The sequence below is a fragment of the Oncorhynchus masou genome, chromosome 23 (genome assembly GCF_036934945.1).
Source record: "Oncorhynchus masou masou isolate Uvic2021 chromosome 23, UVic_Omas_1.1, whole genome shotgun sequence".
NCBI classification, from domain to species: Eukaryota; Metazoa; Chordata; class Actinopteri; order Salmoniformes; family Salmonidae; genus Oncorhynchus; species Oncorhynchus masou.
In genome coordinates, this window is record NC_088234.1 from 13,481,097 (window position 1) to 13,508,805 (window position 27,709).

At 45.5% G+C, this 27,709-nt stretch overlaps 1 protein-coding gene across 1 annotated transcript; it reads left to right on the forward strand.

Moving 5' to 3' along the window:
• The first annotated feature begins 1,902 nt into the window (after positions 1 to 1,902).
• LOC135510339 (mucin-17-like) lies at positions 1,903 to 17,457 on the forward strand. The gene is made up of 11 exons (XM_064931187.1): positions 1,903 to 2,930; positions 3,113 to 3,228; positions 3,330 to 3,391; positions 3,539 to 3,669; positions 10,253 to 10,324; positions 10,772 to 10,937; positions 11,595 to 11,750; positions 15,076 to 15,194; positions 15,500 to 15,618; positions 15,845 to 15,982; positions 16,171 to 17,457. Exons 1-11 carry the CDS (start codon positions 2,078 to 2,080, stop codon positions 16,213 to 16,215), a joined length of 1,977 nt encoding a protein of 658 aa, XP_064787259.1. The 5' UTR covers positions 1,903 to 2,077; the 3' UTR covers positions 16,216 to 17,457.
• The last annotated feature ends 10,252 nt before the right edge of the window (positions 17,458 to 27,709 follow it).

The following is a 27,709-nucleotide window of genomic DNA, read 5'->3' on the forward strand; positions in this document are numbered from 1 at the left end:
GCCAACTGACTCCACAACTGCAGCAGGAACGACCCTTGAAGTTCACACAACGTTAGAAATGTCAACAATTCCAGCTGAAAAAACGACCATTGTTACACAAGGACCATCAGCAAGCTCAGAGACTGTGACAAGCCCATCTCCCACAATAACTTCTGGTCACACAACAGTGCCCTCTGACGTTACAAGTGAGTCTCTAACTAGCACTGCTGGTACCTCAACATCAAGTGAGGCATCAACAACAACTTCTGAAGCAAACACATCTGCTGAAGAATCGACAGCGACCTCAGCTGGTGTAACAAATGCAACTGTGGAAGCTACATTTTCAACATTGGGAGTGACCATGACACCAGAATCAACCAAAGACACAATGGAAACATCTACAGCTTTGTCCTCAAGTGTAACAGAAACTTCAACCAGTACGTCGCCGGAAACAAGTCCCTCACAACCTTCTACGATTACCAGTGAGCCTGCCACAACAAATGAACAAACTTCAGCAGTCACGGACGGGCAAATATCTTCCACTACCGTTGGACTCTCAACTACCCAGGGATCTGAAAGTACAACTGCAGAGCCAACTGACTCCACAACTGCAGTGGGAACGACCCTTGAATTTCACACAACCTTAGAAATGTCAACAATTCCAGCTGAAACAACAACCATTGTTACACAAGAACCATCAGCGAGCTCAGAGACTGTGACAAGCCCATCTCCCACAATCACTTCTGGTCACACAACAGTGCCCTCTGACATTACAAGTGAGTCTCTAACTAGCACTGCTGGTACCTCAACATCAAGTGAGGCATCAACAACAACTTCTGAATCAACCACATCTGCTGAAGAATCGACAGCGACCTCAGCTGGTTTAACAAGTGCAACTGTGGAAGCTACGTTTTCAACATTGGGAGTGACCATGACACCAGAATCAACCAAAGACACAATGGAAACAACTACAGCTATGTCCTCAAGTGTAACAGATTCTTCAACCAGTATCTCGCCGGAAACAAGTCCCTCACAACCTTCTACGATTACCAGTGAGCCTGCCACTACAAATGAACAAATTTCAGCAGTCACGGACGGGCAAATATCTTCCACTACCGTTGGACTCTCAACTACCCAGGGATCTGAAAGTACAACTGCAGAGCCAACTGACTCCACAACTGCAGTGGGAACGACCCTTGAATTTCACACAACGTTAGAAATGTCAACAATTCCAGCTGAAACAACAACCATTGTTACACTAGAACCATCAGCGAGCTCAGAGACTGTGACAAGCCCATCTCCCACAATCACTTCTGGTCACACAACAGTGCCCTCTGACGTTACAAGTGAGTCTCTAACTAGCACTGCTGGTACCTCAACATCAAGTGAGGCATCAACAACAACTTCTGAAGCAAACACATCTGCTGAAGAATCGACAGCGACCTCAGCTGGTGTAACAAATGCAACTGTGGAAGCTACATTTTCAACATTGGGAGTGACCATGACACCAGAATCAACCAAAGACACAATGGAAACAGCTACAGCTTTGTCCTCAAGTGTAACAGAAACTTCAACCAGTACGTCGCCGGAAACAAGTCCCTCACAACCTTCTACGATTACCAGTGAGCCTGCCACTACAACTGAACAAACTTCAGCAGTCACGGACGGGCAAATATCTTCCACTACCGTTGGACTCTCAACTACCCAGGGATCTGAAAGTACAACTGCAGAGCCAACTGACTCCACAACTGCAGCGGGAACGACCCTTGAATTTCACACAACGTTAGAAATGTCAACAATTCCAGCTGAAACAACGACCATTGTTACACAAGAACCATCAGCGAGCTCAGAGACTGTGACAAGCCCATCTCCCACAATCACTTCTGGTCACACAACAGTGCCCTCTGACGTTACAAGTGAGTCTCTAACTAGCACTGCTGGTACCTCAACATCAAGTGAGGCATCAACAACAACTTCTGAAGCAAACACATCTGCTGAAGATTCGACAGCGATCTCAGCTGGTTTAACAAGTGCAGCTGTGGAAGCTACGTTTTCAACATCGGGAGTGACCCTGACACCAGAATCAACCAAAGACACAATGGAAACAACTACAGCTATGTCCTCAGGTGTAACAGAAACTTCAACCAGTACCTCGACGGAAACAAGTCCCTCACAACCTTCTACGATTACCAGTGAGCCTGCCACTACAAATGAACTAACTTCAGCAGTCACGGACGGGCAAATATCTTCCACTACCGCTGGACTCTCATCTACCCAGGGAACTGAAAGTACAACTGCAGAGCCAACTGACTCCACAACTACAGCGGGAACGACCCTTGAAGATCACACAACAACTTTAGAAATAACAACAATTCCAGCTGAAACAATTACCATTATTACACAAGGTCCATCAGCTCGCCCAACGATGGAAGCAATAACCACAACACAGTCTCCAACTCCCACATCTACCACACCCTTTCTCACTACTCAAACTACATTACCTTTCACAACCACACCCAACACACCTTCAACTCCATCAACTACCCCACCTACCACACCTTCTACAACCACCCTAATTACATCAACTACCGCACCTACCACACCTCCAACTACATTAACTACATCAACTACACTTACCACACCTTCTCCAACTACCCTAACTACATCAACTACACATTCTACTACACTTATCCCACCTGCCCCTTCTACTACACCTATCCCAACTACCCCTTCTAATACACCTACCCCTTCTACTACACCTACCCCAACTACCCCTTCTAATACACCTATCCCAACTACCCCTTCTAATACACCTACCCCTTCTACTACACCTACTTCAACTACCCCAACTAACCCTTCTACTGCATCCAGTCCAACTTCTACAACTGCATCTGCTTCATTGACGTCAACTTCACTCTCAACAACTGGACCTCCGATAATTGTGACTGTGGGTGAGTGATCACATGACCTCACCAGGAAATACTCTGTGATACTACTAGGGCTTGGAGGTTTTCTGTCAGTAAAAAACTGCCAGTCCTATGGAATATACTATTCTGGTTTATCTAACTACTACTGGTCCATAAATGGTCTAATTGTTGTTCCTTATTGTCCTATTCATGTCAATGAACTACAGACACTATTGAAGTATCAACAGATGTCACTGTTAGACTCAACAAAACATTTAAAGAAGAATACAGTCACCCGACAACACAGGAATACCAAGATTTTACAAAAAATTTCACCAACGATGTAAGTGCCGACTTTACATACTCTTTATTAATGATACATGTATAATCTTAATGAGCTCATTAATAGTAACTAACTGAGCTATAACAACTTATGTTTTCCAGATGACCTTACTGTACAACCGCACTATTAACAATTTTATCGGCATAGTAATAATAGGACTCAGGTATGTGAACATTTGAGGAAATGTCGCAACAAAGAGGCAGCATGCATGTACATTAAACACTTACTTTATAAGGTTAGTTGAACCTCTTTTTAGAATGTCTATTTAAAATGTGGAACCTTTTTTTGGAATCTCTTCGCTCTCTATCAGGAATGGCAGTGTCGTGGTGGAGCATGTGGTTCTACTGAGCATAGAGAATGGGAAGAACCTAAGTAAGGAGATTGCTGAGTCAGAAAAACAAATCAAGGACATTCTCAATGCGGCCAAAAACTGCACCACAGGTCAGTGACTGACTACAAATCAAATCAAATCAAAATCCAATCAAATGTATTTATATAGCCCTTTTTTTACATCAGCTGATATCTCAAAGTGCTGTACAGAAACCCAGCCTAAAACTCAAAACAGCAAGCATGCAGGTGTAGAAGCAGGGTGGCTTGGAAAAAGCCACCCTAGAAAGGCCAAAACCTAGGAAGAAACCTAGAGAGGAACCAGCCTATGAGGGGTGGACAGTCCTCTTCTGGCTGTGCCGGGTGGAGATTATAACAGAACATGGCCAAAATGTTCAAATGTTCATAAATGATCAGCATGGTCAAATAATAATAATCACAGTAGTTGTTGAGGGTGCAACAAGTCAGCATCTCAGGAGTAAGTGTCAGCTGGCTTTTCGTAGCCGATTATTGAGAGTATCTCTACCGCTCCTGCTGTCTCTAGAGAGTTGAAAACAGCAGGTCTGGGACAGGTAGCATGTCTGGTGAACAGGTCAGGGTTCCATAGCCGCAAGCAGAACAGTTGAAACTGGAGCAGCAGCAGGGCCGGGTGGACTGGGGACAGGAAGGAGTCGTCATGCCAGGTAGTCCTGAGACATGGTCCGAGGTCCTCCTCCGCCGAGAGAGAAAGAAAGAAAACATTTGAGAGAGCATACTTAAATTCACACAGGACACCGGATAAGACAGGAGAAGTACTCCAGATATAACAGACTGACCCTAGCCCCCCGACACATAAACTACTGCAGCATAAATACTGGAGGCTGAGACAGGAGGGGTCAGGAGACACTGTGGCCCCATCCTATGATAACCCCGGACAGGGCCAAACAGGCAGGATATAACCCCACCCACTTTGCCAAAGCACAGCCCCCACACCAGTAGAGGGATATCTTCAACCACCAACTTACCATCCTGAGACAAGGCCGAGTATAGCTAGTCAGACTACAGACACTTACGATATTAGAAACCGGTTAAGTAGGCCAGAGCGAAACACTCTGAATTTATGAATGGACAATCTGTCAATGTTCTGAATTTCCAAACACCCCGAGAGCGCACTCTGGCACTCCAGATTTGAATTAACGATCACATATTAGACCTGTACTCGGCATATTAGCTATACTCAGCCAGGTCTAATATGTGACCGTTAATTCAAATCTGGAGTGCCAGAGTGTGCTCTCGGAGTGTTCGGAAATTCAGAACATTGACAGATTGTCCATTCATAAATTCAGAGTGTTTCGCTCTGGCCTACTTAACCGGTTTCTAATATCGTAAGTGTCTGTAGTCTGACTAGCTATACTTGACCAACGTGTATCAAATTAAAGAAAAGTAAGAAAAATTACCACTCGTAAACTTTACATTCACAAAAAAAATATACTGCGTTATTAAAAGATGGTATTTGTTATGAACTTGAGTGAAGACCCAAAAGCGGTTTTAACAGAAAACAGAGTTCTTTAATGAAAAAACAGGAATGGCATAAATCCTCCTCCAACGTTGTCAGCGGAACAAAAAGAACGTTAGTATAGTGCAGGTGGCACCTGCCAGGCAGACTCCGACAGGACAGGACAAGGTGGAAGCAAACGAGACGACAGCTTGCTTCTGGCATCAAAAAACACAAACAAGAATCAGACACTGAAAGTAGCAGGAACAGAGAAAGAAATAGAGACCTAATCAGAGGGGGAAGAGAGAACAGGTGTGAAAGAGTGAATGAGCTAGTTAGAGGAGATGTAGAACAGCTGAAGAATGAGAGACAGAGAAGGTAACCTAAAAAGACCAGCAGAGAGAGAGAGTGAAGAGAAAGGACAGGAACAGACATAACAAGACATGACAGTACCCCCCCCACTCACCGAGCGCCTCCTGGCGCACTCGAGGAGGAAACCTGGCGGCAACGGAGGAAATCATCGATCAGCGAACGGTCCAGCACGTCCCGAGAGGGAACCCAACTCCTCTCCTCAGGACCGTACCCCTCCCAATCCACTAGGTACTGATGACCACGGCCCCGAGGGCGCATGTCCAAAATCTTACGAACCCTGTAGATGGGTGCGCCCTCGACAAGGATGGGGGGGGGACGAGCGGGGCGCGAAGAACGGGCTTAACACAGGAGACATGGAAGACCGGGTGAACGCGATGAAGATAGCGCGGAGAAGAAGTCGCACTGCGACAGGATTAATGACCTGGGAAATACGGAACGGACCAATGAACCGCGGGGCCAACTTGCGAGAAGCTGTCTTAAGGGGAAGGTTCTGAGTGGAGAGCCATACTCTCTGACCGCAACAATATCTAGGACTCTTGGTCCTACGCTTATTAGCGGCCCTCACAGTCTGCGCCCTATTACGGCAAAGTGCCGACCTGACCCCCTTCCAGGTGCGCTCGCAACGCTGGACAAAAGCCTGAGCGGAGGGGACGCAGGACTCGGCGAGCTGAGATGAGAACAGCGGAGGCTGGTACCCGAGGCTACACTGAAAAGGGGATAGACCGGTAGCAGACGAGGGAAGCGAGTTGTGGGCGTACTCTGCCCAGGGGAGCTGTTCTGACCAAGACGCAGGGTTACGAAAAGAAAGACTGCGTAAAATGCGACCAACAGTCTGATTGGCCCGTTCGGCTTGACCGTTAGACTGGGGATGAAAGCCGGACGAGAGACTGACGGAAGCCCCAATCAAACGGCAAAACTCCCTCCAAAATTGAGACGTGAACTGCGGGCCTCTGTCGGAAACGACGTCAGACGGAAGGCCATGAATTCGGAAAACATTCTCGATAATGATCTGAGCCGTCTCCTTAGCAGAAGGGAGCTTATCGAGAGGAATGAAATGAGCCGCCTTAGAGAATCTATCGACAACCGTAAGAATAACTGTCTTCCCCGCTGATGAAGGCAGTCCGGTGATAAAATCTAAAGCGATGTGAGACCACGGTCGAGAGGGAATGGGAAGCGGTCTGAGACGGCCGGCAGGAGGAGAGTTCCCAGATTTAGTCTGCGCGCAGACCGAACAAGCGGCGACAAATCGACGCGCGTCACGTTCCCGAGTGGGCCACCAGAAACGCTGGCGAATGGAAGCGAGCGTACCCGAACGCCGGGGTGGCCGGCTAACTTGGCAGAGTGGGCCCACTGAAGAACGGCCGGACGAGTAGGAACGGGAACGAACAGAAGGTTCCTAGGACAAGCTCGCGGCGACGGAGTGTGAGCGAGTGCTTGCTTTACCTGCCTCTCAATTCCCCAGACAGTCAACCCGACAACACGCCCGTCAGGGAGAATCCCCTCGGGGTCGGTGGAGACCTCAGAAGAACTGAAGAGACGAGATAAAGCATCAGGCTTGGTGTTTTTGAGCCCGGACGATAAGAAATAACAAACTCGAAACGAGCGAAAAACAGAGCCCAACGAGCCTGACGCGCATTAAGTCGTTTGGCTGAACGGATGTACTCAAGGTTCCTATGGTCAGTCCAAACGACAAAAGGAACGGTGTCGCCCCCTCCAACCACTGTCGCCATTCGCCTAGGGCTAAGCGGATGGCGAGCAGTTCGCGATTACCAACATCATAGTTACGTTCTGACGGCGATAAGCGATGAGAGAAAAACGCGCAAGGATGGACCTTGCCGTCAGAGAGAGAGCGCTGAGAAAGAATGGCTCCCACGCCCACCTCTGACGCGTCAACCTCAACAACAAACTGTCTAGAGATGTCAGGTGTAACAAGAATAGGAGCGGATGTAAAACGATTCTTAAGAAGATCAAAAGCTCCCTGGGCGGAAACGGACCACTTAAAGCACGTCTTAACAGAAGTAAGGGCTGTGAGGGGAGCTGCCACCTGACCGAAATTACGGATGAAACGACGATAGAAATTAGCGAAGCCCAGAAAGCGCTGCAGCTCGACGCGTGACTTAGGAACGGGCCAATCAATGACAGCCTGGACCTTAGCGGGATCCATCTTAATGCCCTCAGCGGAAATAACGGAACCGAGAAAAGGGACAGAGGCGGCATGAAAAATGCACTTCTCAGCCTTCACATAAAGACAGTTCTCCAAAAGGCGCTGGAGGACGCGTCGCACGTGCTGAACATGAATCGAGAGAGACGGAGAAAAAATCAGGATATCATCCATGTAAACGAAAACAAAAATGTTCAGCATGTCTCTCAGGACGTCGTTAACTAGTGCCTGAAAGACAGCTGGAGCGTTAACGAGGCCGAAAGGAAGAACCCGGTATTCAAAGTGCCCTAACGGAGTGTTAAACGCCGTCTTCCACTCGTCCCCCTCCCTGATGCGCACGAGATGGTAGGCGTTACGAAGGTCCAATTTGGTGAAAAACCTGGCTCCCTGCAGGATCTCGAAGGCTGAAGACATAAGAGGAAGCGGATAACGATTCTTAACTGTTATGTCATTCAGCCCTCGATAATCCACGCATGGGCGCAGGGACCCGTCCTTCTTCTGAACAAAAAAAAACCCCGCTCCGGCGGGAGAGGAGGAGGAGACAATGGTACCGGCGTTGAGCGAAACCGACAAATAATCCTCGAGAGCCTTACGTTCGGGAGCCGACAGAGAGTATAATCTACCCCGGGGGGGGTAGTTCCCGGAAGGAGATCAATACTACAGTCATACGACCGGTGTGGAGGGAGAGAAGTGGCCTTGGAACGACTGAACACCGTGCGCAGATCGTGATACTCCTCCGGCACCCCTGTCAAATCGCCAGGCTCCTCCTGTGAAGTAGAGACAGAGGAAACAGGAGGGATAGCAGACATTAAACAGGTTACATGACAAGAAACATTCCAGGATAGGATAGTATTACTAGACCAATTAATAGAAGGGTTATGGCGCACTAGCCAGGGATGACCCAAAACAACAGGTGTAAAAGGTGAACGAAAAATTAAAAAAGAAATGGTTTCGCTATGATTACCAGAGACAGTGAGGGTTAAAGGCAGCGTCTCACGCTGAATCTTGGGGAGAGAACTACCATCTAAAGCGAACAAGGCCGTGGGCTCCCCTAACTGTCTGAGAGGAATGTCATGTTCCCGAGCCCAGGTCTCGTCCATAAAACAGCCCTCCGCCCCAGAGTCTATCAAGGCACTGCAGGAAGCAGATGAACCGGGCCAGCGGAGATGGACCGGAAAAGTAGTGCGTGATCCAGAAGGAGAGGCCTGAGTAGTTGCGCTCACCAGTAGCCCTCCTCTTACTGATGAGCTCTGGCTTTTACTGGACATGAGGTGACAAAATGACCAGCGGAGCAGCAGTAGAGACAGAGGCGATTGGTGATTCTCCGTTCCTTCTCCTTGGCCGAGATGCGGATACCCCCCAGCTGCATAGGCTCAGCATCCGAGCCGGCGGAGGAGGGTGGCAGTGATGCGGCAGGTGGCAGTGATGTGGAGAGGGGAGCAGCGGAGAACGCGAGCTCCTTTCCTCGAGCTCGGCGACGAAGATCAAACCGTCGCTCTATGCGAATAGCGAGAGCTATTAAGGAGTCCAGACTGGAAGGAACCTCCCGGGAGAGGATCTCGTCCTTAACCTCGACGAGGAGACCCTCCAGAAAACGAGCGAGCAAAGCCGGCTCGTTCCAGTCACTTGAGGCAGCGAGAGTGCGAAACTCAATAGAATAATCCGTTATGGATCGATTCCCCTGACATAGGGAAGACAGGGCCCTGGAAGCCTCCTCCCCAAAAACAGAACGGTCAAAAACCCGTATCATCTCCTCCTTAAAGTCTTGATACTGGTTAATACACTCAGCCCTCGCCTCCCAGACTGCCGTGCCCCACTCACGCGCCCGTCCGGTAAGGAGAGAAATGACGTAGGCGATGCGGGCTGCGCTCCTGGAGTAAGTGTTGGGCTGGAGAGAGAACACCACATCACACTGAGTGAGGAATGAGCGGCACTCAGTGGGCTCCCCAGAGTAACACGGCGGGTTGTTGATCCTGGGCTCCGGAGACTCGGAAACCCTGGAAGTGGGCGGTGGATCGAGGTGGAGTTGGTGAACCTGTCTTGTGAGGTCGGAGACTTGGACGGCCAGGGTCTCAACGGCATGTCGAGCAGCAGACAATTCCTCCTCGTGTCTGCCTAGCATCGCTCCCTGGATCTCGACGGCGGAGTGAAAAGGGTCCGGAGCCGCTGGGTCCATTCTTGGTCTGATTCTTCTGTTATGAACTTGAGTGAAGACCCAAAAGCGGTTTTAACAGAAAACAGAGTTCTTTAATGAAAAAACAGGAATGGCATAAATCCTCCTCCAACGTTGTCAGCGGAACAAAAAGAACGTTAGTATAGTGCAGGTGGCACCTGCCAGGCAGACTCCGACAGGACAGGACAAGGTGGAAGCAAACGAGACGACAGCTTGCTTCTGGCATCAAAAAACACAAACAAGAATCAGACACTGAAAGTAGCAGGAACAGAGAAAGAAATAGAGACCTAATCAGAGGGGGAAGAGAGAACAGGTGTGAAAGAGTGAATGAGCTAGTTAGAGGAGATGTAGAACAGCTGAAGAATGAGAGACAGAGAAGGTAACCTAAAAAGACCAGCAGAGAGAGAGAGTGAAGAGAAAGGACAGGAACAGACATAACAAGACATGACAGTATTATTGACAAATCACGTGTCAAATCATTTGTTTTGTATAACAAACCTTTCTGTTGCATTCACAGGCCAAGTAGGCTGTATTGGGGTGGACATAATTGGAGATGTCATTGTAAAAAATTCCACATTTGATAAAGAATGTAAGTACACTAAAGCCTATATTTGTGAGTCCACACCAGGGTATCTATGGATATCCTTTCAACACATTTTAGTGAATGAGGTTATACTGTAAAGCTGTTCCTACCAGGGTTGGGGTCAGTTACTGTAATTCAGAACACCAAGAGTGTGCAAAACTGTCACCAAGGCAAAATGTGGCTACTTTCAAGAATTTAAAATATAACATATTTTGAATTGTTTAACACTTTTTGGTTACTACATTATTCCATATGTGTTATTTCATAGTTTTGATGTCGTCACTATTATTCAACAATGTAGAAAATAGTACAAATAAAGAAAGACCCTTGAATGAGTAGGTTTGTCCAAACCTTTGAAAAATTCCAATTCATCTCCTGCATTGACTTTTAACATAACATACTTTTGAACTTTGAACTTAATATTATTTTTAACTTACCATCCTCTTTGTGTAGCGGTATGCGACACGGCCAAACTAGATAAGGACTTGAGGATATACTACCATGCAGCACAAATAGATGGGCGACTGGTCTGTGTCTCTCCCTGTGCCCCCGGACACAACAGGGAAAAGAACTGCAACACCGGCACATGTAGTATGTCAAGGGACGGTCCGGTCTGCAGGTAAGAGTATTACCTCTTATGACTTCTTATAACATAACATAACATAGCATAACATACAACATATAGCCAACATACAACATATAGAAAACATACAACATACAACATATAGACAACATACAACATATAGACAACATACAACATATAGACAACATACAACATATAGCCAACATACAACATATAGAAAACATACAACATACAACATATAGACAACATACAACATATAGACAACATACAACATATAGACAACATACAACATATAGCCAACATGCAACATATAGAAAACATACAACATACAACATATAGACAACATACAACATATAGAAAACATACAACATACAACATATAGACAACATACAACATATAGACAACATACAACATATAGCCAACATACAACATATAGCCAACATACAACATATAGCCAACACACAACATATAGCCAACATACAACATATAGCCAACACACTAAATATAGCCAACATACTAAATACAGCCAACATACTACATATAGCCAACATACTACATATAGCCAACATACAACACATACAACATATAGCCTACATACAACACATACAACGTATAGCCAACATATAGCCAACATAAAACCAGCACAATTACTTAACCCTCCATCCTTCTGTGTCCCATCCACCACCCACACAGATGTAACCAGGACTACTGGTACCTAGACTCCGATTGCTTCGGTCCTATCCTGAAGAGGGACCTCTTTGCCGCGCTACTGACCCTGGCAGTACTGGCGATAGCAGCCGTGGGGGTCATGGTGGTCTATGTGCCCTGGCATAGACGACAATTAAATAGGTGAGACTGACTACACATCAACACATCAGCTAAAAATATCAGGGACAACACAAAGAGTGACATAAATGTTGATGTGCAGTAAGTGAAGCCTTCACCATCTCGTCATGAGAGATCCCTTCACCACCTAGTCACGAGACAAGCCTTCACCATCTCGTCATGAGAGATCCCTTCACCATCTAGTCACGAGACAAGCCTTCACCACCTAGTCACGAGACAAGCCTTCACCATCTAGTCACGAGACAAGCAATCACCATCTCGTCATGAGAGATCCCTTCAACACCTAGTCACGAGACAAGCCTTCACCATCTCGTCATGAGAGATCCCTTCACCATCTAGTCACGAGACAAGCCTTCACCACCTAGTCACGAGACAAGCCTTCACCATCTAGTCACGAGACAAGCAATCACCATCTCGTCATGAGAGATCCCTTCAACACCTAGTCACGAGACAAGCCTTCACCATCTCGTCATGAGAGATCCCTTCACCATCTAGTCACGAGACAAGCCTTCACCATCTAGTCACGAGACAAGCCTTCACCATCTAGTCACGAGACAAGCCTTCACCATCTCGTCATGAAAGATCCCTTCACCACCTAGTCACGAGACAAGCCTTCACCATCTCGTCATGAGAGATCCCTTCACCATCTAGTCACGAGACAAGCCTTCACCATCTAGTCATGAGAGAAAGCCTTCACCATCTAGTCACGAGACAAGCCTTCACCATCTAGTCACGAGACAAGCCTTCACCATCTAGTCACCATCTCGTCAGAGAGATCCCTTCACCACCTAGTCACGAGACAAGCCTTCACCATCTAGTCACGAGAGAAGCCTTCACCATCTCGTCATGAGAGATCCCTTCAACACCTAGTCACTAGACAAGCCTTCACCATCTCGTCATGAGAGATCCCTTCACCACCTAGTCACGAGAGAAGCCTTCACCATCTCGTCATGAGAGATCCCTTCACCACCTAGTCACGAGACAAGCCTTCACCATCTAGTCACGAGACAAGCAATCACCATCTCGTCATGAGAGATCCCTTCAACACCTAGTCACGAGACAAGCCTTCACCATCTCGTCATGAGAGATCCCTTCACCATCTAGTCACGAGACAAGCCTTCACCATCTAGTCACGAGACAAGCCTTCACCATCTAGTCACGAGACAAGCCTTCACCATCTCGTCATGAAAGATCCCTTCACCACCTAGTCACGAGACAAGCCTTCACCATCTCGTCATGAGAGATCCCTTCACCATCTAGTCACGAGACAAGCCTTCACCATCTAGTCACGAGACAAGCCTTCACCATCTAGTCACGAGACAAGCCTTCACCATCTCGTCATGAGACAAGCCTTCACCATCTAGTCACGAGACAAGCCTTCACCATCTAGTCACGAGACAAGCCTTCACCATCTCGTCATGAAAGATCCCTTCACCACCTAGTCACGAGACAAGCCTTCACCATCTCGTCATGAGATATCCCTTCACCACCTAGTCACGAGATAAGCCTTCACCATCTCGTCATGAGAGATCCCTTCACCACCGAGCCACGAGACAAGCCTTCACCATCTCGTCATGAGAGATCCCTTCACCACCTAGTCACGAGAGAAGCCTTCACCATCTCGTCATGAGAGATCCCTTCACCACCTAGTCACGAGACAAGCCTTCACCATCGAGTCACGAGACAAGCCTTCACCATCTCGTCATGAGAGATCCCTTCACCACCTAGTCACGAGAGAAGCCTTCACCATCTCGTCACGAGAGAACCCTTCACCATCTAGACACGAGAGAAGCCTTCACCATCTCGTCACGAGAGATCCCTTCTCCACCTAGTCACGAGAGAAGCCTTCACCATCTCGTCACGAGAGATCCCTTCACCACCTAGTCACGAGAGAAGCCTTCACCATCTCGTCATGAGAGATCCTTTCACCACCTAGTCACGAGACAAGCCTTCACCATCTCGTCATGAGAGATCCCTTCACCACCTAGTCACGAGAGAAGCCTTCACCATCTCGTCACGAGAGAAGCCTTCACCATCTAGTCACGAGACAAGCCTTCACCATCTCGTCATGAGAGATCCCTTCACCACCTAGTCACGAGAGAAGCCTTCACCATCTCGTCACGAGAGAAGCCTTCACCATCTAGTCACGAGACAAGCCTTCACCATCTAGTAATGAGAGAAACCTTCACCACCTAATCACGAGAGAAGCCTTCACCATCTAGGCACGAGAGAAGCTTTCACGATCTAGTCACGAGAGAAACCTTCACCATCTAGTCATGAGAGAAGCTAATGTGTAGATTTGTAAAGCTAAAACAACAGGAGTAAGATGTTGGCACAGACAACAAGCCTGTAGGTGAAACACAAAATATGTATTACAAAGCTATGCATTTGTTTAGAATTTGGATATGATGAACTCTGACCTCCACCACATATTGTCTCGCCCTGGCCATAGAGAGGCCTTTTATTCTCTATTTTGGTTAGGCCAGGGTGTGACTATGGTGGGCATTCTATGTTCTTTTTTTAATGTTTTTGTATTTCTTTGTTTTTGGCCGGGTATTGTTCTCAATCAGGGACAGCTGTCTGTCATTGTCTCTGATTGAGAACCATGCATAGGTAGCTCTTGCCCACATGGGTTTTGTGGGTAGTTGTTTTCTGTTTAGTATCTGTACGAGACAGAACTGTTTCGGTTATTCTTTTTTGTCATTTTTGTATTTAGTGTTTAGTTGCTAAAAATGTATTATGAACACGCTGCACCTTGGTCCTGTAACGGCGTTCGTCTGTAGAAGGAGAAGCGGACCAAAATGCAGCGTGGTGGTTACTCATGTTCTTTAATGTAAATGAACGAGACATGAAATAACTTACTATACAAAACAACAAACGGAACGTGAAAACCTATACAGCCTATCTGGTGACGACAAACACAGAGACAGGAACAATCACCCACGAAATACTCAAAGAATATGGCTGCCTAAATATGGTTCCCAATCAGAGACAACGATAATCACCTGACTCTGATTGAGAACCGCCTCAGGCAGCCATAGACTATGCTAGACACCCCACAAAACCCCAAGACAAAAACACACCACAATAACCCATGTCACACCCTGGCCTGACCAAATAAATGAAGACAAACATAATATACTTCGACCAGGGCGTGACAGGTCCTCACCTTCTCTTGAATGCCGTGACACACATATATATATATATGTACAATTTTTGTAGCAATCAATGACACCAACCAAAAATTATTCTCAAAACAATGATCATACTACGATGATCAGCAATGTAAGCTCATAAAGTAAGTTTCTTCTCTCCCCCTTTCCTTCAGGGTGAAAGATATCCATACTGGACAAGTTAACCAGTGGCTGGAGGAAGACTTTGAATGGCCCAACAGGCCAAATACAGGTGGCCACTTGGTTGGTTCAAGTAGTACCACAGTCCTAACAGGTACACTGTCTAAAGCCTATTCTGCCTCACCTGTCATAGGTTATCGCTCAAATTGTGTTTTATGGGGTGCATTTATAATATGCCATTCTTATACATTCTTTTACTTTTATCTGACCTAGGTTTGATTCTGTGCTCTTTAATGATCCTATTCTGGATGTTCTATTTCTTACTGTTTGAAATTGAACACTGTATTGCTGAAGAAGAAATAGTCAGTGAGCATTTCTCTGTATTGTTTCCACCTGCTGTTTCCTGTGGACGTAACACGTAAACTGTGTATGTACGGCGTTTTGTCCCCTTTTAAACAGAGAATGAGCCTAACCCACCTTATGGGGGCCGAGTGGGCTTGCAGTACGACGCAGAGGGAGATTCCCTGTCATCCTCCAGTACAAGGCTGCCGTCTCCCTACCATGGAACACAGGCACAGGTGGGGATCTATTTTAGTTATCCTAGATGCCATCTCCTGCTGTGGTGCCTTTGAGCAAGGCACTTGACTTAACCCATGGCTCACCCTTGTTTCCGACCCCTCTGTCTCTGTGTGTGTGTGGGAGATGAGTGCATGTTACTTAAAGGGTTTAAAGGCAACGTTTAAAAAAAATCCATGTGCTGAAAATGACAATGGACAATCAAGTTTTCTATTTCTTCTTCAAAAGGTGTCCAGGAGGCCTGAGATCATCTGCCATGACTACAGTTCCTGGGGTGCTGATAGGGACGCCATTCAAGTCATACAGACGACTGCCACCTCGTCAGGGCAGCATTTTACATTGAGTGACCCTGGCAGCCAATCAGAGGTGGGAACGGAATGTTCATCATAATGCTGTCAAATATGTTATGTAATAGGTATGGATGAACAGTTTCAGCCTTCTGGGTGTGCTCTTTCCAAGTTAATTACTACATGATTGAGGACACAGAGGAGCTAGTGATCACTTTAGAAACCTATTCCATACTCAAATACCTGTTTTTAAATATTCCCTGACAGCTTAGGATCAGGATACCGGAGATACGGACTTACTCTGAGATCTAGTGGGACATCCTCAACTCTTAAAAAACAGAACTGGACAAAGAACAGGATAATCCATTTAAAGAAGTGTTTCTCATCGACCAACGGAATAAAGCAGAAAGAAAAAGGATCTCTTAACGGACAGTCTCCTCTTTGGGAGCGAAGCCTGAATAACGGTTGTGGGACAATGATTCATCAACACGACACAGGATTGTCCAAAGAAGTACGGTTTCCATGGACTCACTGATACAGGAGGATGTGAAACCCAACCTCAGCTTCATTAATGGAATAATCTGCTCTCAAATCTATGACTCTATCAGGATATCAGGAAACAACATGTTTTATGTGCTGTTCTTCAGTGAAGCACGTTTACAATAAATCTGCACAATTATATATGTTGCTTGTACCAGTTTTCCAATTAGCATGGCTTCTTTTGCAATTTAATACCACAACAAATGAATGTAAATAATGTTGTAATATCACATGTATATAACAATCTGTCTTTATATAGAACAGACATTGCACTGTGGTAGTTCCTATAAAATCAAAACATATTTAAAATGTGTACCAAAAACTAAGTTATTTCCCGACTCATTTTTGTAAACTGCATAATGTCAAACCAATAATACAATATTGTATCACACATAAATTGAACAATAAACGCATCTGATGAAATTGGCAGTGAAATGAACAATGAATGAAAGCCAAAGTGAGCCATTTCTAATCAGTGCCGCATCCTCTTGATCTTCTTGTTTGGCTGCATGTTCAACGTTCTTTGGCTGTGCGCTCATCTCATCTTTTCCTGTGCTCAAGCTCTAATTTATGTTACTCCTACTTTGCCTTTAGTTCTAACTCCCTCGGTTGAACATCTACGGGACTCACCCCACTACCCGTAGCACCCTTATCATCAGTCCTCCACCAATCAGCGCTTTGACTACTGCTTTTGGATTGCCTGATGCCACTTTGATGTCAGAATTCTTAGCGATGATGAGCAGATTCACCTTCGTACATGTATCTATCTCGCATGTAGAGTTTTCCACAAATGCTTCCAACGAGCCTGTGTGATTTTGCAACTTATAAAATGATTCCACGAGTCTTATAACCCATTAGGATGGATGTCAGTGACAGCAACTCTACCACAAAAGTGTATTTTCAACACTCAAATATCTGAGCACATCAGAGCCTCACAGTCGGAGATTAGAGCAACTATCACAGGAAACAAAATCCCGGACGAGCCCCCTTTCTGTTATGTTCCCCAGCAAGACACCAAAACATTTCAGTCAGACAGAAGGAGGAACTAACAAAGAGTCACTAACAACCAAAACAAAAGGGAAGCGGGGATGATCATCTAAAATATTATTTTTTAGGAATATCTAATAGTGAGCGCCAACTGACGGTGTTAATCCTTCACGTCTCTCAAGACAACTGGAGCACTGGGCCAGCACAGGTGAAACACCTTCCCACTAAAGAGATGGACAAGCCAGCACAGGTGAAACACCTTCCGACTAAAGAGATGGACAAGCCAGCACAGGTGAAACACCAACCCACTAACAAGATGGACAAGCCAGCACAGGTGAAACACCTTCCCACTAAAGAGAAGGACAAGCCAGCACAGGTGAAACACCTTCCGACTAAAGAGATGGACAAGCCAGCACAGGTGAAACACCTTCCCACTAACAAGATGGACAAGCCAGCACAGGTGAAACACCTTCCGACTAACGAGATGGACAAGCCAGCACAGGTGAAACACCTTCCCACTAAAGAGATGGACAAGCCAGCACAGGTGAAACACCTTCCCACTAAAGAGATGGACAAGCCAGCACAGGTGAAACACCTTCCCACTAACAAGCTGGACAAGCCAGCACAGGTGAAACACCTTCCGACTAAAGAGATGGACAAGCCAGCACAGCTGAAACACCTTCCCACTAAAGAGATGGACAAGCCAGCACAGGTGAAACACCTTCACACTAACAAGATGGACAAGCCAGCACAGGTGAAACACCTTCCCACTAAAGAGATGGACAAGCCAGCACAGGTGAAACACCTTCCCACTAACAAGATGGACAAGCCAGCACAGGTGAAACACCTTCCCACTAAAGAGATGGACAAGCCAGCACAGGTGAAACACATCCTGACTAAAGAGATGGACAAGCCAGCACAGGTGAAACACATACTGACTAAAGAGATGGACAAGTCAGCACAGGTGTAACATATTGACTAACGATGAGACACCAATCGGTGCGCCTCACGTGCTGACCCGTTAAAGTCCAACCTCTAAATATAAATTGAAAAACCAAACCCTGTAACAGATCAGTTATAGATGGATGTGTAGGTTCAGAATTTGTTGTTGGCATGTCATGCCTAAGTTCACGAATCATGTCAATAAAAAATAATTAAATTCGTTGGCAATTTCAGTTGGTTTTGTCATAAATGAGCCATCTTATTCATTGAATGATGGAGGCAAGTTTGCCTTTTTGTCAAAAAATGTCATTTAAGGTGCTCCAAAGCTTTTGACTATCATTCTTTATATAATTCATGTTTGTTTCATAGTATAGTTTATTGTTATTTTTATTCAGTTTAGTCAGATGGATTTCTCAATTTGCAGTAAGTTTGCCAATCGGCAGTGCAGCCAGACTGATCTGCCATTCTTTTTGCTTCATCGCTCTCAACCATACCATTTTTCAATCATTCATCAAACCACGGCGATTTAACAGGTTTTACAGTCATTTTCTTGTTGGGTGCATGTTTATAAGTAACTGGAATAAGCAATTTCATAAATGTGTCAAGTGCAGCATCTGTTTGCTCCTCATTACACACCCCAGACCAGCAAATATTCTTTACATCTTTAACATAGGAATGACTGCAAAACTTATTATATGACCTCTTATACACTATACTAGGCCTAGCCTTTGGAACTTTGTTTTTCCCAGATATGGCTACTATATTATGATGACTACATCTGATGAATTTGGACACTACATTAGAATGCCCATCTGCTAGCCTGCTAGCCGCAGCCCGCTAGCTTTCTAGAGCATATTGGACTGTTTGCTGAAGAGATCCATCAGCCAATTTCTTGGGCCACTATACCTATTTTGCCAATTGGACTGAACCACTTTGCTACACGGAACCCTACTACTCCATCACGACTGGTCTATTCGACGTAACCGCAAGAGGAGGCTATAACAGACTTCCTCTGTCACGACGTCCCTCTAAGGCCCTTCTGCTAGCTTGCTAGCCCCGGCCTGCTAGCTGTTTGAATCGCCATGTCTCCAGCCAGCCTAATGATTCACTGGACTCCTATGATAACTCGGCAATGCATGCCTCTCCCTAATGGCAATATGCCTTGTCCATTGCTTTTCTGGTTAGTGATTATTGTCTTATTTCAGTGTAGAGCCCCTAGCCCTGCTTAATATGCCTTAGCCAACCCTTTAGTTCCACCTCCCACACATGCGGTGACATCAGCTGGTTTAAATGTTTCTAGAGACAATATCTCTGTCATCATCACACAATGCCTAGGTTTAACTCCACTGTGTCCACATCCAACCATACCTTTGTCTGTACATTATGCCTTATCTATTCTATCGCGCCCAGAAACCTGCTCCTTTTACTCTCTGTTCCTGAACGTACTAGACGACCAATTCTTATAGCCTTCAGCCGTACCCTTATCCTTCACCTCGGGTGATGTAGAGGTTAATCCAGGCCCTGAAGTGCCTAGTTCCACTCCTGTTCCCCAGGTGCTCTCATGTTAACATTAGAAGCCTCCTCCCTAAGTTTGTTTTATTCACTGCCCTAGCATACTCTGCCAACCCGGATTTCCTAGCCGTATCTGAATCTTGGCTTAGGAAGCCCACCAAAATCTCTGAAATTTCCATCCCTAACTATAACATTTTCCGTACAAGATAGAATTGCCGAAGGGGGCGGAGTTGCAATCTACTGCAGAGATGGTCTGCAGAGTTCTGTCTTACTTTCCAGGTCTGTACCCAAACAATTCGAGCTTCTACTTTTAAAAATCCACCTTTCCAGAAACAAGTCTCTCACCGTTGCTGCTTGCTATAGACCACCCTCTGCTTCCAGCTGTGTGCTGGACACCATATGTGAATTGATTGCCCCCCATCTATCTTCAGAGCTCATGCTGCTAGGTGACCTAAACTGGGACATGCTTAACACCCCAGCCATCCTATAATCTAAGTTTGATGCCCTCAATCTCACACAAATGATCAATGAACCTACCAGGTACAACCCCAAATCCGTAAACACAGTCACCCTCATAGATATCATCCTAACCAACTTGCCCTCCAAATACACCTCTACTGTTTTCAACCAAGATCTCAGCGACCACTGCCTCATTGCCTGCATCCGTAATTGGTCTGCGGTCAAACGACCATCCCTCATCACTGTTAAATGCTCCCTAAAACACTTCAGCTAGCAGGCCTGTCTAATCGATCTAATCGAGCAGGCCTGTCTAATCGATACTCATTCCATCAGTAGAGGATGCCTGGTTATTCTTTAAAAGTGCTTTCCTCACCATCTTAAATAAGCATGCCCCATTCATAAAAAAAAAAAAACAGGAACAGATATAGCCCTTGGTTCACTCCAGACCTAACTGCCCTTGACCAGCACAAAAACATCCTGTGGCGTACTGCATTAGCATCGAATAGCCCCCACGATATGCAACTTTTCAGGAAAGTTAGGAGTTAGGAAAGGAAAGTTAGGCAGTTAGGAAAGCAAAGACTAGATTTTTCAAACAGAAATTTGCATCCTGTAGCACTAACTCCAAAAAGTTCTGGGACACTGTAAAGTAAATGGAGAATGAGAGCACATCCTCCCAGCTGCCCATTGCACTGAGGTTAGGAAACACTGTCACCACCGATAAATCTGCGATAATTGATCATTTCAATAAGCATTTTTCTACGGCTGGCCATTCTTTCCACCTGTATACCCCTACCCTGGTCAACAGCCCTGCAACCCTCACTGCAACTTGTCCAGGCCTCCCCATTTCTCCTTCACTCAAATCCAGATAGCCAATGTTCTGAAAGAACTGCAAAATCTGGTCCCCTACAAATAAGCAGGGCTAGACAATCTGGACACTCTCTTCCTAAAATTATCCGCCAAAATTGTTGCTACCCCTATTACTAGTTGTTCAACCTCTCTTTCGTATCATCTGAGATCCCAAAGATTGGAAAGCTGCCCCCATCATCCCCCTCTTCAATGGGGGAGACACTCTAGACCCAAACTGCTACAGACCTATATCTACCCTACCCTGCCTTTCTAAAGTCTATTAACAAATAGATCACCGACCATTTTGAATCCCACCGTACCTTCTCCGCTATGCAATCCGGTTTCTAAACTGGTCATGGGTGCACCTCAGCCACACTCAAGGTCCTAAACGACATCATAACCGCCATCGATAAGAGACAATACTGTGCAGCTGTATTCATCGACCTGGCCAAGGCTTTCGACTCTGTCAATCACCACATTCTTATAGGCAGACTCGACAGCCTTGGTTTCTCAAATGACCGCCTTGCCTGGTTCACCAACTACTTCTCTGACAGAGTTCAGTGTGTCAAATTGGAGGGCCTGTTGTCCAGACCTCTGGCAGTTTCTATGGGAGTGCCACAGGGTTCCATCCTCGGGCTGACTCTTTTCTCTGTATATATATCAATGATGTCGCTCTTGTTGCTGATGATTCTCTGATCCAACTCTACGCAGATGACACCATTCTGTAAACATCAACACCATTATCCCAGAAACCCTAGACCCACTCCAATTTGCATACCACCCAAACAGATCCACAGATGATGCAATCTCTATTGCACTCCACACTGCCCTGTCCCACCTGGACAAAAGGAACACTTATGTGAGAATACTATTCATTGACTACAGCTCAGCGTTCAACACCATAGTACCCTCAAAGGTCATCACTAAGCTAAGCATCCTGCGACTAAACACCTCCTTCTGTAAATGGATCCTGGACTTCCTGACGGGCTGCCCCCAGGTGGTGAGGGTAGGTAGCAACACATCTGCCACGCTTATCCTCAACACTGGAGCTCCCCAGGGGTGCGTGCTCAGTCCCCTCCTGTACTCCCTGTTCCCCCACAACTGCATGGCCACGCACGACTCCAACACCATCATTAAGTTTGCAGACGACACAACAGTGGTAGGCCTGATCACCGACAATGACGAGAAAGCCTATAGGGAGGAGGTCAGAGTCCTGGCCGGGTGGTGCCAGAATAACAACCTATCCCTCAAACGTAACCAACACTAAGGAGATGATTGTAGACTACAGGAAAAGGAGGACCGAGCATGCCCCATTCTCATCGATGGGGCTGTAGTGGAGCATGTTGAGAGCCTCAAGTTCCTTGAATGGTCCAAACACACCATGATAGTTGTGAAGAGGGCACGACAAAGCCTATTCCCCCTCAGGAAACTAAAAAGGTTTGGCATGGGTCCTGAGATCCTCAAAAGGTTCTAAAGCTGCAACATCGAGAGGCCCTAAAAATTGTCAAAGACCCCAGCCACCCCAGTCATAGACTGTTCTCCTACTACCACATGGCAAGTGGTACCGGAGTGCCAAGTCTAGGACAAAAAGGCTTCTCAGCAGTTTATACCCCCAAGCCATAAGACTCCTGAATAGGTAACCAAATGGCTACCCGGACTATTTGTATTGTGTGCCACCCCCCACCCCTCTTTTTACACTGCTGCTACTCTGTTTATCATATATGCATCGTCACTTTAACAATACATTCATGTACATACTACCTCAATTGCAGTGCCAAGCAGTGCTCACGCACATTGGCTAACCGGGCTATCTGCATTGTGTCCCACCCACCACCCGCCAACTCCTTTTTTACGCTACTGCTACTCTCTGTTCATCATATACAGTGGGGCAAAAAAGTATTTAGTCAGCCACCAATTGTGCAAGTTCCCCCACTTAAAAAGATGGGAGGCCTGTAATTTTCATCATAGGTACACTTCAACTATGACAGACAAAATGAGAAAAAAAATCCTGAAAATCACATTGTAGGATTTTTAATGAATTTATTTGCAAATGATGGTTAAATTATTGTCCACGCCAAACGCCATCCACGTCATCCACGTGATCCACGTTTGGATTTCTAACACTTCTTTTAAGAGATGTACTTGCGATTCTTCACCACCAGTGACGCAGAATGCTGAAATCAAATTTCTGTAGTCGGTCCACACTGTTTTAGTGCGGTAGGCCGACAAAAATACTTCAGCTCAAACGCAGAAGATCTATCCTCTAATTCGAACCTTACTGGCTCTATGAATTAATATTGACTGACAGAAGTAGTACCGTTTGGCCTAACAGACTAAATGTGGAATTTGTCACTCATTGCTCTGACGCTAACGACCACTACCTGAGGCGCTCTGTAGCGCACACAACCAATTTGAATGTATACAAAGCAGTCTGTTTGCACAATTGATATATAGAATTCCACCGCAAAGTCTAATTCTATCTTAGATTCCTTACAGGGGGCGTCATAAATGTTGTGTCTTTACTATCATTAAATTGAAGACTTTGTTTTATCAAAGATTCTCTGTAATTAGTATTACGCGATTAGACTGATTAATCATGAAACTGTAATTAACTTGGAAGTCGGGGCACCAAGGAAAATATTCCAATTACAAGGTTATAATTAACCAATATAACCTTTCAGATATTTTCATATCTGATCCATAGTCTTCTGATTAATGAATTATTTACTTTACCTCACCTTAGTCTCATTCCAAACGTCGTAAATTGATGGTTACCTGCACGAACCCAGTCTTCACTATGAGTCATCCATACATCAATTGTCTTAAATCATTTATTTATTACTAAGTAATTCACAGAAATGCATAAACAAAACAACACAGTAAATATGGTTACAAGAAATGATAGGAAATGTGCCCTAATGTGGGCTAAACCGGCATCGCGGCTTGGTGGACAAAATGGGGAGTGGGGGTCAGCTGAGAAGTCACTACAGAGTTGATAATTATAACAATTGAAAAGCTAGTCCTTTGCACATGAACGCTCACTCATTCGGGAACAATAGCAATCAATATATGTATTTAAGCTCAGTGTGTCGTCTTGATCACTGGTGAAAAGTGGTTACTTTTGTAGAATTGTCCGTCTCTCTCGCTCCCTCTCAGTTGTGGTTAGAGTGAATTGTTCAGAGAGACATTGCTTCATTCATTATAGAATGGGTGTTTTGGCGGTTGTTGTTCTTCGCGTTCAATGATACCGAATTTCTAGCTGCAGACTAGTAATTAATATCAAAGACTTGTTATGTCGGTATCGACAGTCTAAGAGTTTAACCACGTGGTATGGTTAAAAGATTCAGCAATGGTCTGCAACCTTCGTCCCCTCCTAATGGAGAAAAACATGGTCTGGTTGAGAATTTCTCAAAGTGGAGTTTTATTTGGAATTGCAGAAAAGGGGCTGTCCCAGGATACCTGACCCTAACTGGGCTCAGTGCGGGGGAATTGGAATTTCCTTCATTAATCGCACAATTTTACAAACAGTATCATACTCACTCATTCATCTTATACAACAATTAGATGTAAACCTCATATCTGAGGCTATTATATAAACAGCGTTATGGCAATGTGGCCACACCGTCTCCCATGAGCTTCCCCAAAATGTAACAAACGGACCAGTTCGTAGCTGGATTCTTCACCGATCTTCTCCGGAACATGAAATTTGTTCGGACCTCCAGTTCTGTGAGGTGGAAGAAATTCCTTTGTTCTCTATGAAACTTCACTCTCTCTCAATACTGTGTGGCCATGAGGCAGGGTCTTCTAAGGAATTTACGACCTCTCTCTGACCACAGCAGCCTAGTTGAAGGAGGCAGGGGAGGCAGGGAGAGGGGGATGGGCTTGCTGTACCCAAAGAGGGCAACGTCATGACACCAAGCTATTGTTCACCTAATTCCTTTTTTGCAACATTGGTTAGAGCCTGTAAGTAAGCATTTCACTTTAAGGTCTACAACTGTTGTATTCGGAGCGCGTGACAAATAAACTTTAATTTGATTCTGGCCCTTCTTTGGACACTGTGTTAACTAACCTCCAGACGAGCTTCAATGCCATACAACTCTCCTTCCGTGGCCTCCAACTGCTCTTAAAAGCAAGTCAAACCAAATGCATGCTCTTCAACCGATTAAGCCCGTCCAGCATCACAACTCTGGACGGTTTAGACTTAGAATATATGGACAACTACAAATACCTAGGTGTCTGGGTAGACTGTAAACTCTCCTTCCAGACTCAGATTAAGCATCTCCAATCCAAAATTAAATCTAGAATTGGCTTCCAATTTCGCAACAAAGCATTCTTCACTCATGCTGCCAAACATACCCTCGTAAAACTGAACATCCTACCAATCCTCGACTTCGGCGATGTCCTCTACAAAATGACCTCCAACACTCTACTCAACAAATTGGATGCAGTCTATCACAGTGCCATCCGTTTTGTCACTAAAGCCCCATATACTACCCACCACTGCGACCTGTACGCTCTCGTTGGCTGCTCCTCGCTGTAAATAGCCCATCCAACTACCTCATCCCCATACTGGATTTATTTATTTATCTTGCTCCTTTGCACCCCAGTATCTCTACTTGCACATTCATCTCCTGCACATCTACCATTCCAGTGTTTAATTGCTATATTGTAATTACTTTGCCACCATGGCCTATTTATTGCCTTGCCTCCCTTATCCTACCTCATTTGCACACACTGCATATATAGTTTTTCTATTGTATTATTGACTGTATGTTTGTTTATTCCATGTGTAACTCTCTATTGCTGTATGTGTCAAACTGCTTTGCTTTATCTTGGCCAGGTCGCAGTTGTAAATGAGAACTTGTTCTCAACTCGCCTACCTGGTTAAATAAAGGTGAAGTAGAAAAAAAGAGCAGATGTCTACAGCAATAGTATAGATGTGATCAATACATGTGGATGATTTCATTATTGTGCTGTTTGTTAATACCCTGGTAGTTTACAGTTTGAAGCTTTTTCTTGAGCTTGATGAATACCAGTCAATATTTAGATCACCAAGAAAATATACCTCTCTGTTGATGTCACATACACTATATATCCAAAAGTATGTTGGCACCCCTTCAAATTAGTGGATTTGGCTATTTCAGCCACACCCGTTGCTTCCAGGTGTATAAAATCAAGCACACAGCCTTGCAATCTCCATAGACAAACATTGGCAGTAGAATGGCCTTCCTGAAGAGCTTAGGGACTTTAAATGTGGCACTATCATAGGATGCCACCTTCCCAACAAGTCAGTTTGACAAATTTCTGCCCTGCTAGAGCTGCCCCGGTCAACTGAAACGTCTAGGAGCAACAATGGCTCAGCCGCAAAGTGTTAGCTGGCACAACGTTACAGAATGGGACCACTAAGTGCTGAAACGTGTAAAAATTGTCTGTCCTTTGTTGCAACACTCACTATTGAGTTCCAAACTGCCTCTGGAAGCAAGGTCAGCACAAGAACTGTTAATTGAGAGCTTCATGAAATGGTTTTCCATTGCCGAGCAGCCGCACACAAGCCTATGATCACCATGCGCAATGCCAAGCGTCGGCTGGAGTGGTGTAAAGCTCGCCACCATTGGACTCTGGATCAGTGGAAACGTGTTCTCTGGAGTGATAAATCACGCTTCACCATCTGGCAGTCCGATAGATGAATCTGAGTTTGGCAGATGCCAGGAGAACTCTTCCTGCCCCAATGCATAGTGTCAACTGTAAAGTTTGGTGGACAATGAATAATGGTCTGGGGTTGTTTTTCATGGTTCGGCCTAGGTCCCTCAGTTCCAGAAAAGGAAAATCTTAAAGCTGCAGCATACCTTGACATTCTAGACCAGGCCTGGGCAACTCCAGTCCTTGTGTGCCTGATTGGTGTCACACTTTTTCCCAGACTCCAATAATGAATTAAGTATGATATTCAGTTAAAATGCAATTAGTTTAAAATAAGGTGTGTTTGCTAGGGATGGGGGAAAAGTGTAACTCCAATCAGGCCCCCGACGACTGGAATTGCCTAGGCCTGTTCTAGATGGTACTGTGCTTCCAACGTTGTGGCAAGAGCTTGAAAAAGGCCCTTTCCTGTTTCAATATGACAATGCCCCTGTGCACAAAGCCAGGTCCATACAGAAATGGTTTGTCGAGATCGGTGTGGAAGAACTTGACTGGCCAGCACAGAGCCCTGACCTCAACCTCATCAAACACCCTTTGGGATGAATTGGAACACCGACTGCAAGCCAGGCCTAATGGCCCAACATCTGTGCCCCGACATCACAAATGCTCTTGTGGCTGAATGGAGGCCAGTCCCCGCAGCAATGTTCCGACATCTAGTGGAAAGCTTTCCCAGAAGAGTGGAGGCTGTTATAGCAGCAAAGGGGGGACCAACTCCATATTAATGCCCATGATTTTGGAATGAGATGTTCGACCAACAGGTGTACACATACATGTAGTGTAGATTATCAAGCAATTCAAACATATTATCTAGATACTTTCTGTTAGC

Coding starts and splice junctions, on each gene's coding strand:
- LOC135510339 (XM_064931187.1), top strand. CDS start 2,078: ATGGAAACAACTACAGCTATGTCCTCAGGTGTAACAGAAACTTCAACC. Junction 2,931..3,112: donor TCCGATAATTGTGACTGTGG/GTGAGTGATCAC, acceptor AATGAACTACAG/ACACTATTGAAGTATCAACA. Junction 15,195..15,499: donor TAGTACCACAGTCCTAACAG/GTACACTGTCTA, acceptor CCTTTTAAACAG/AGAATGAGCCTAACCCACCT.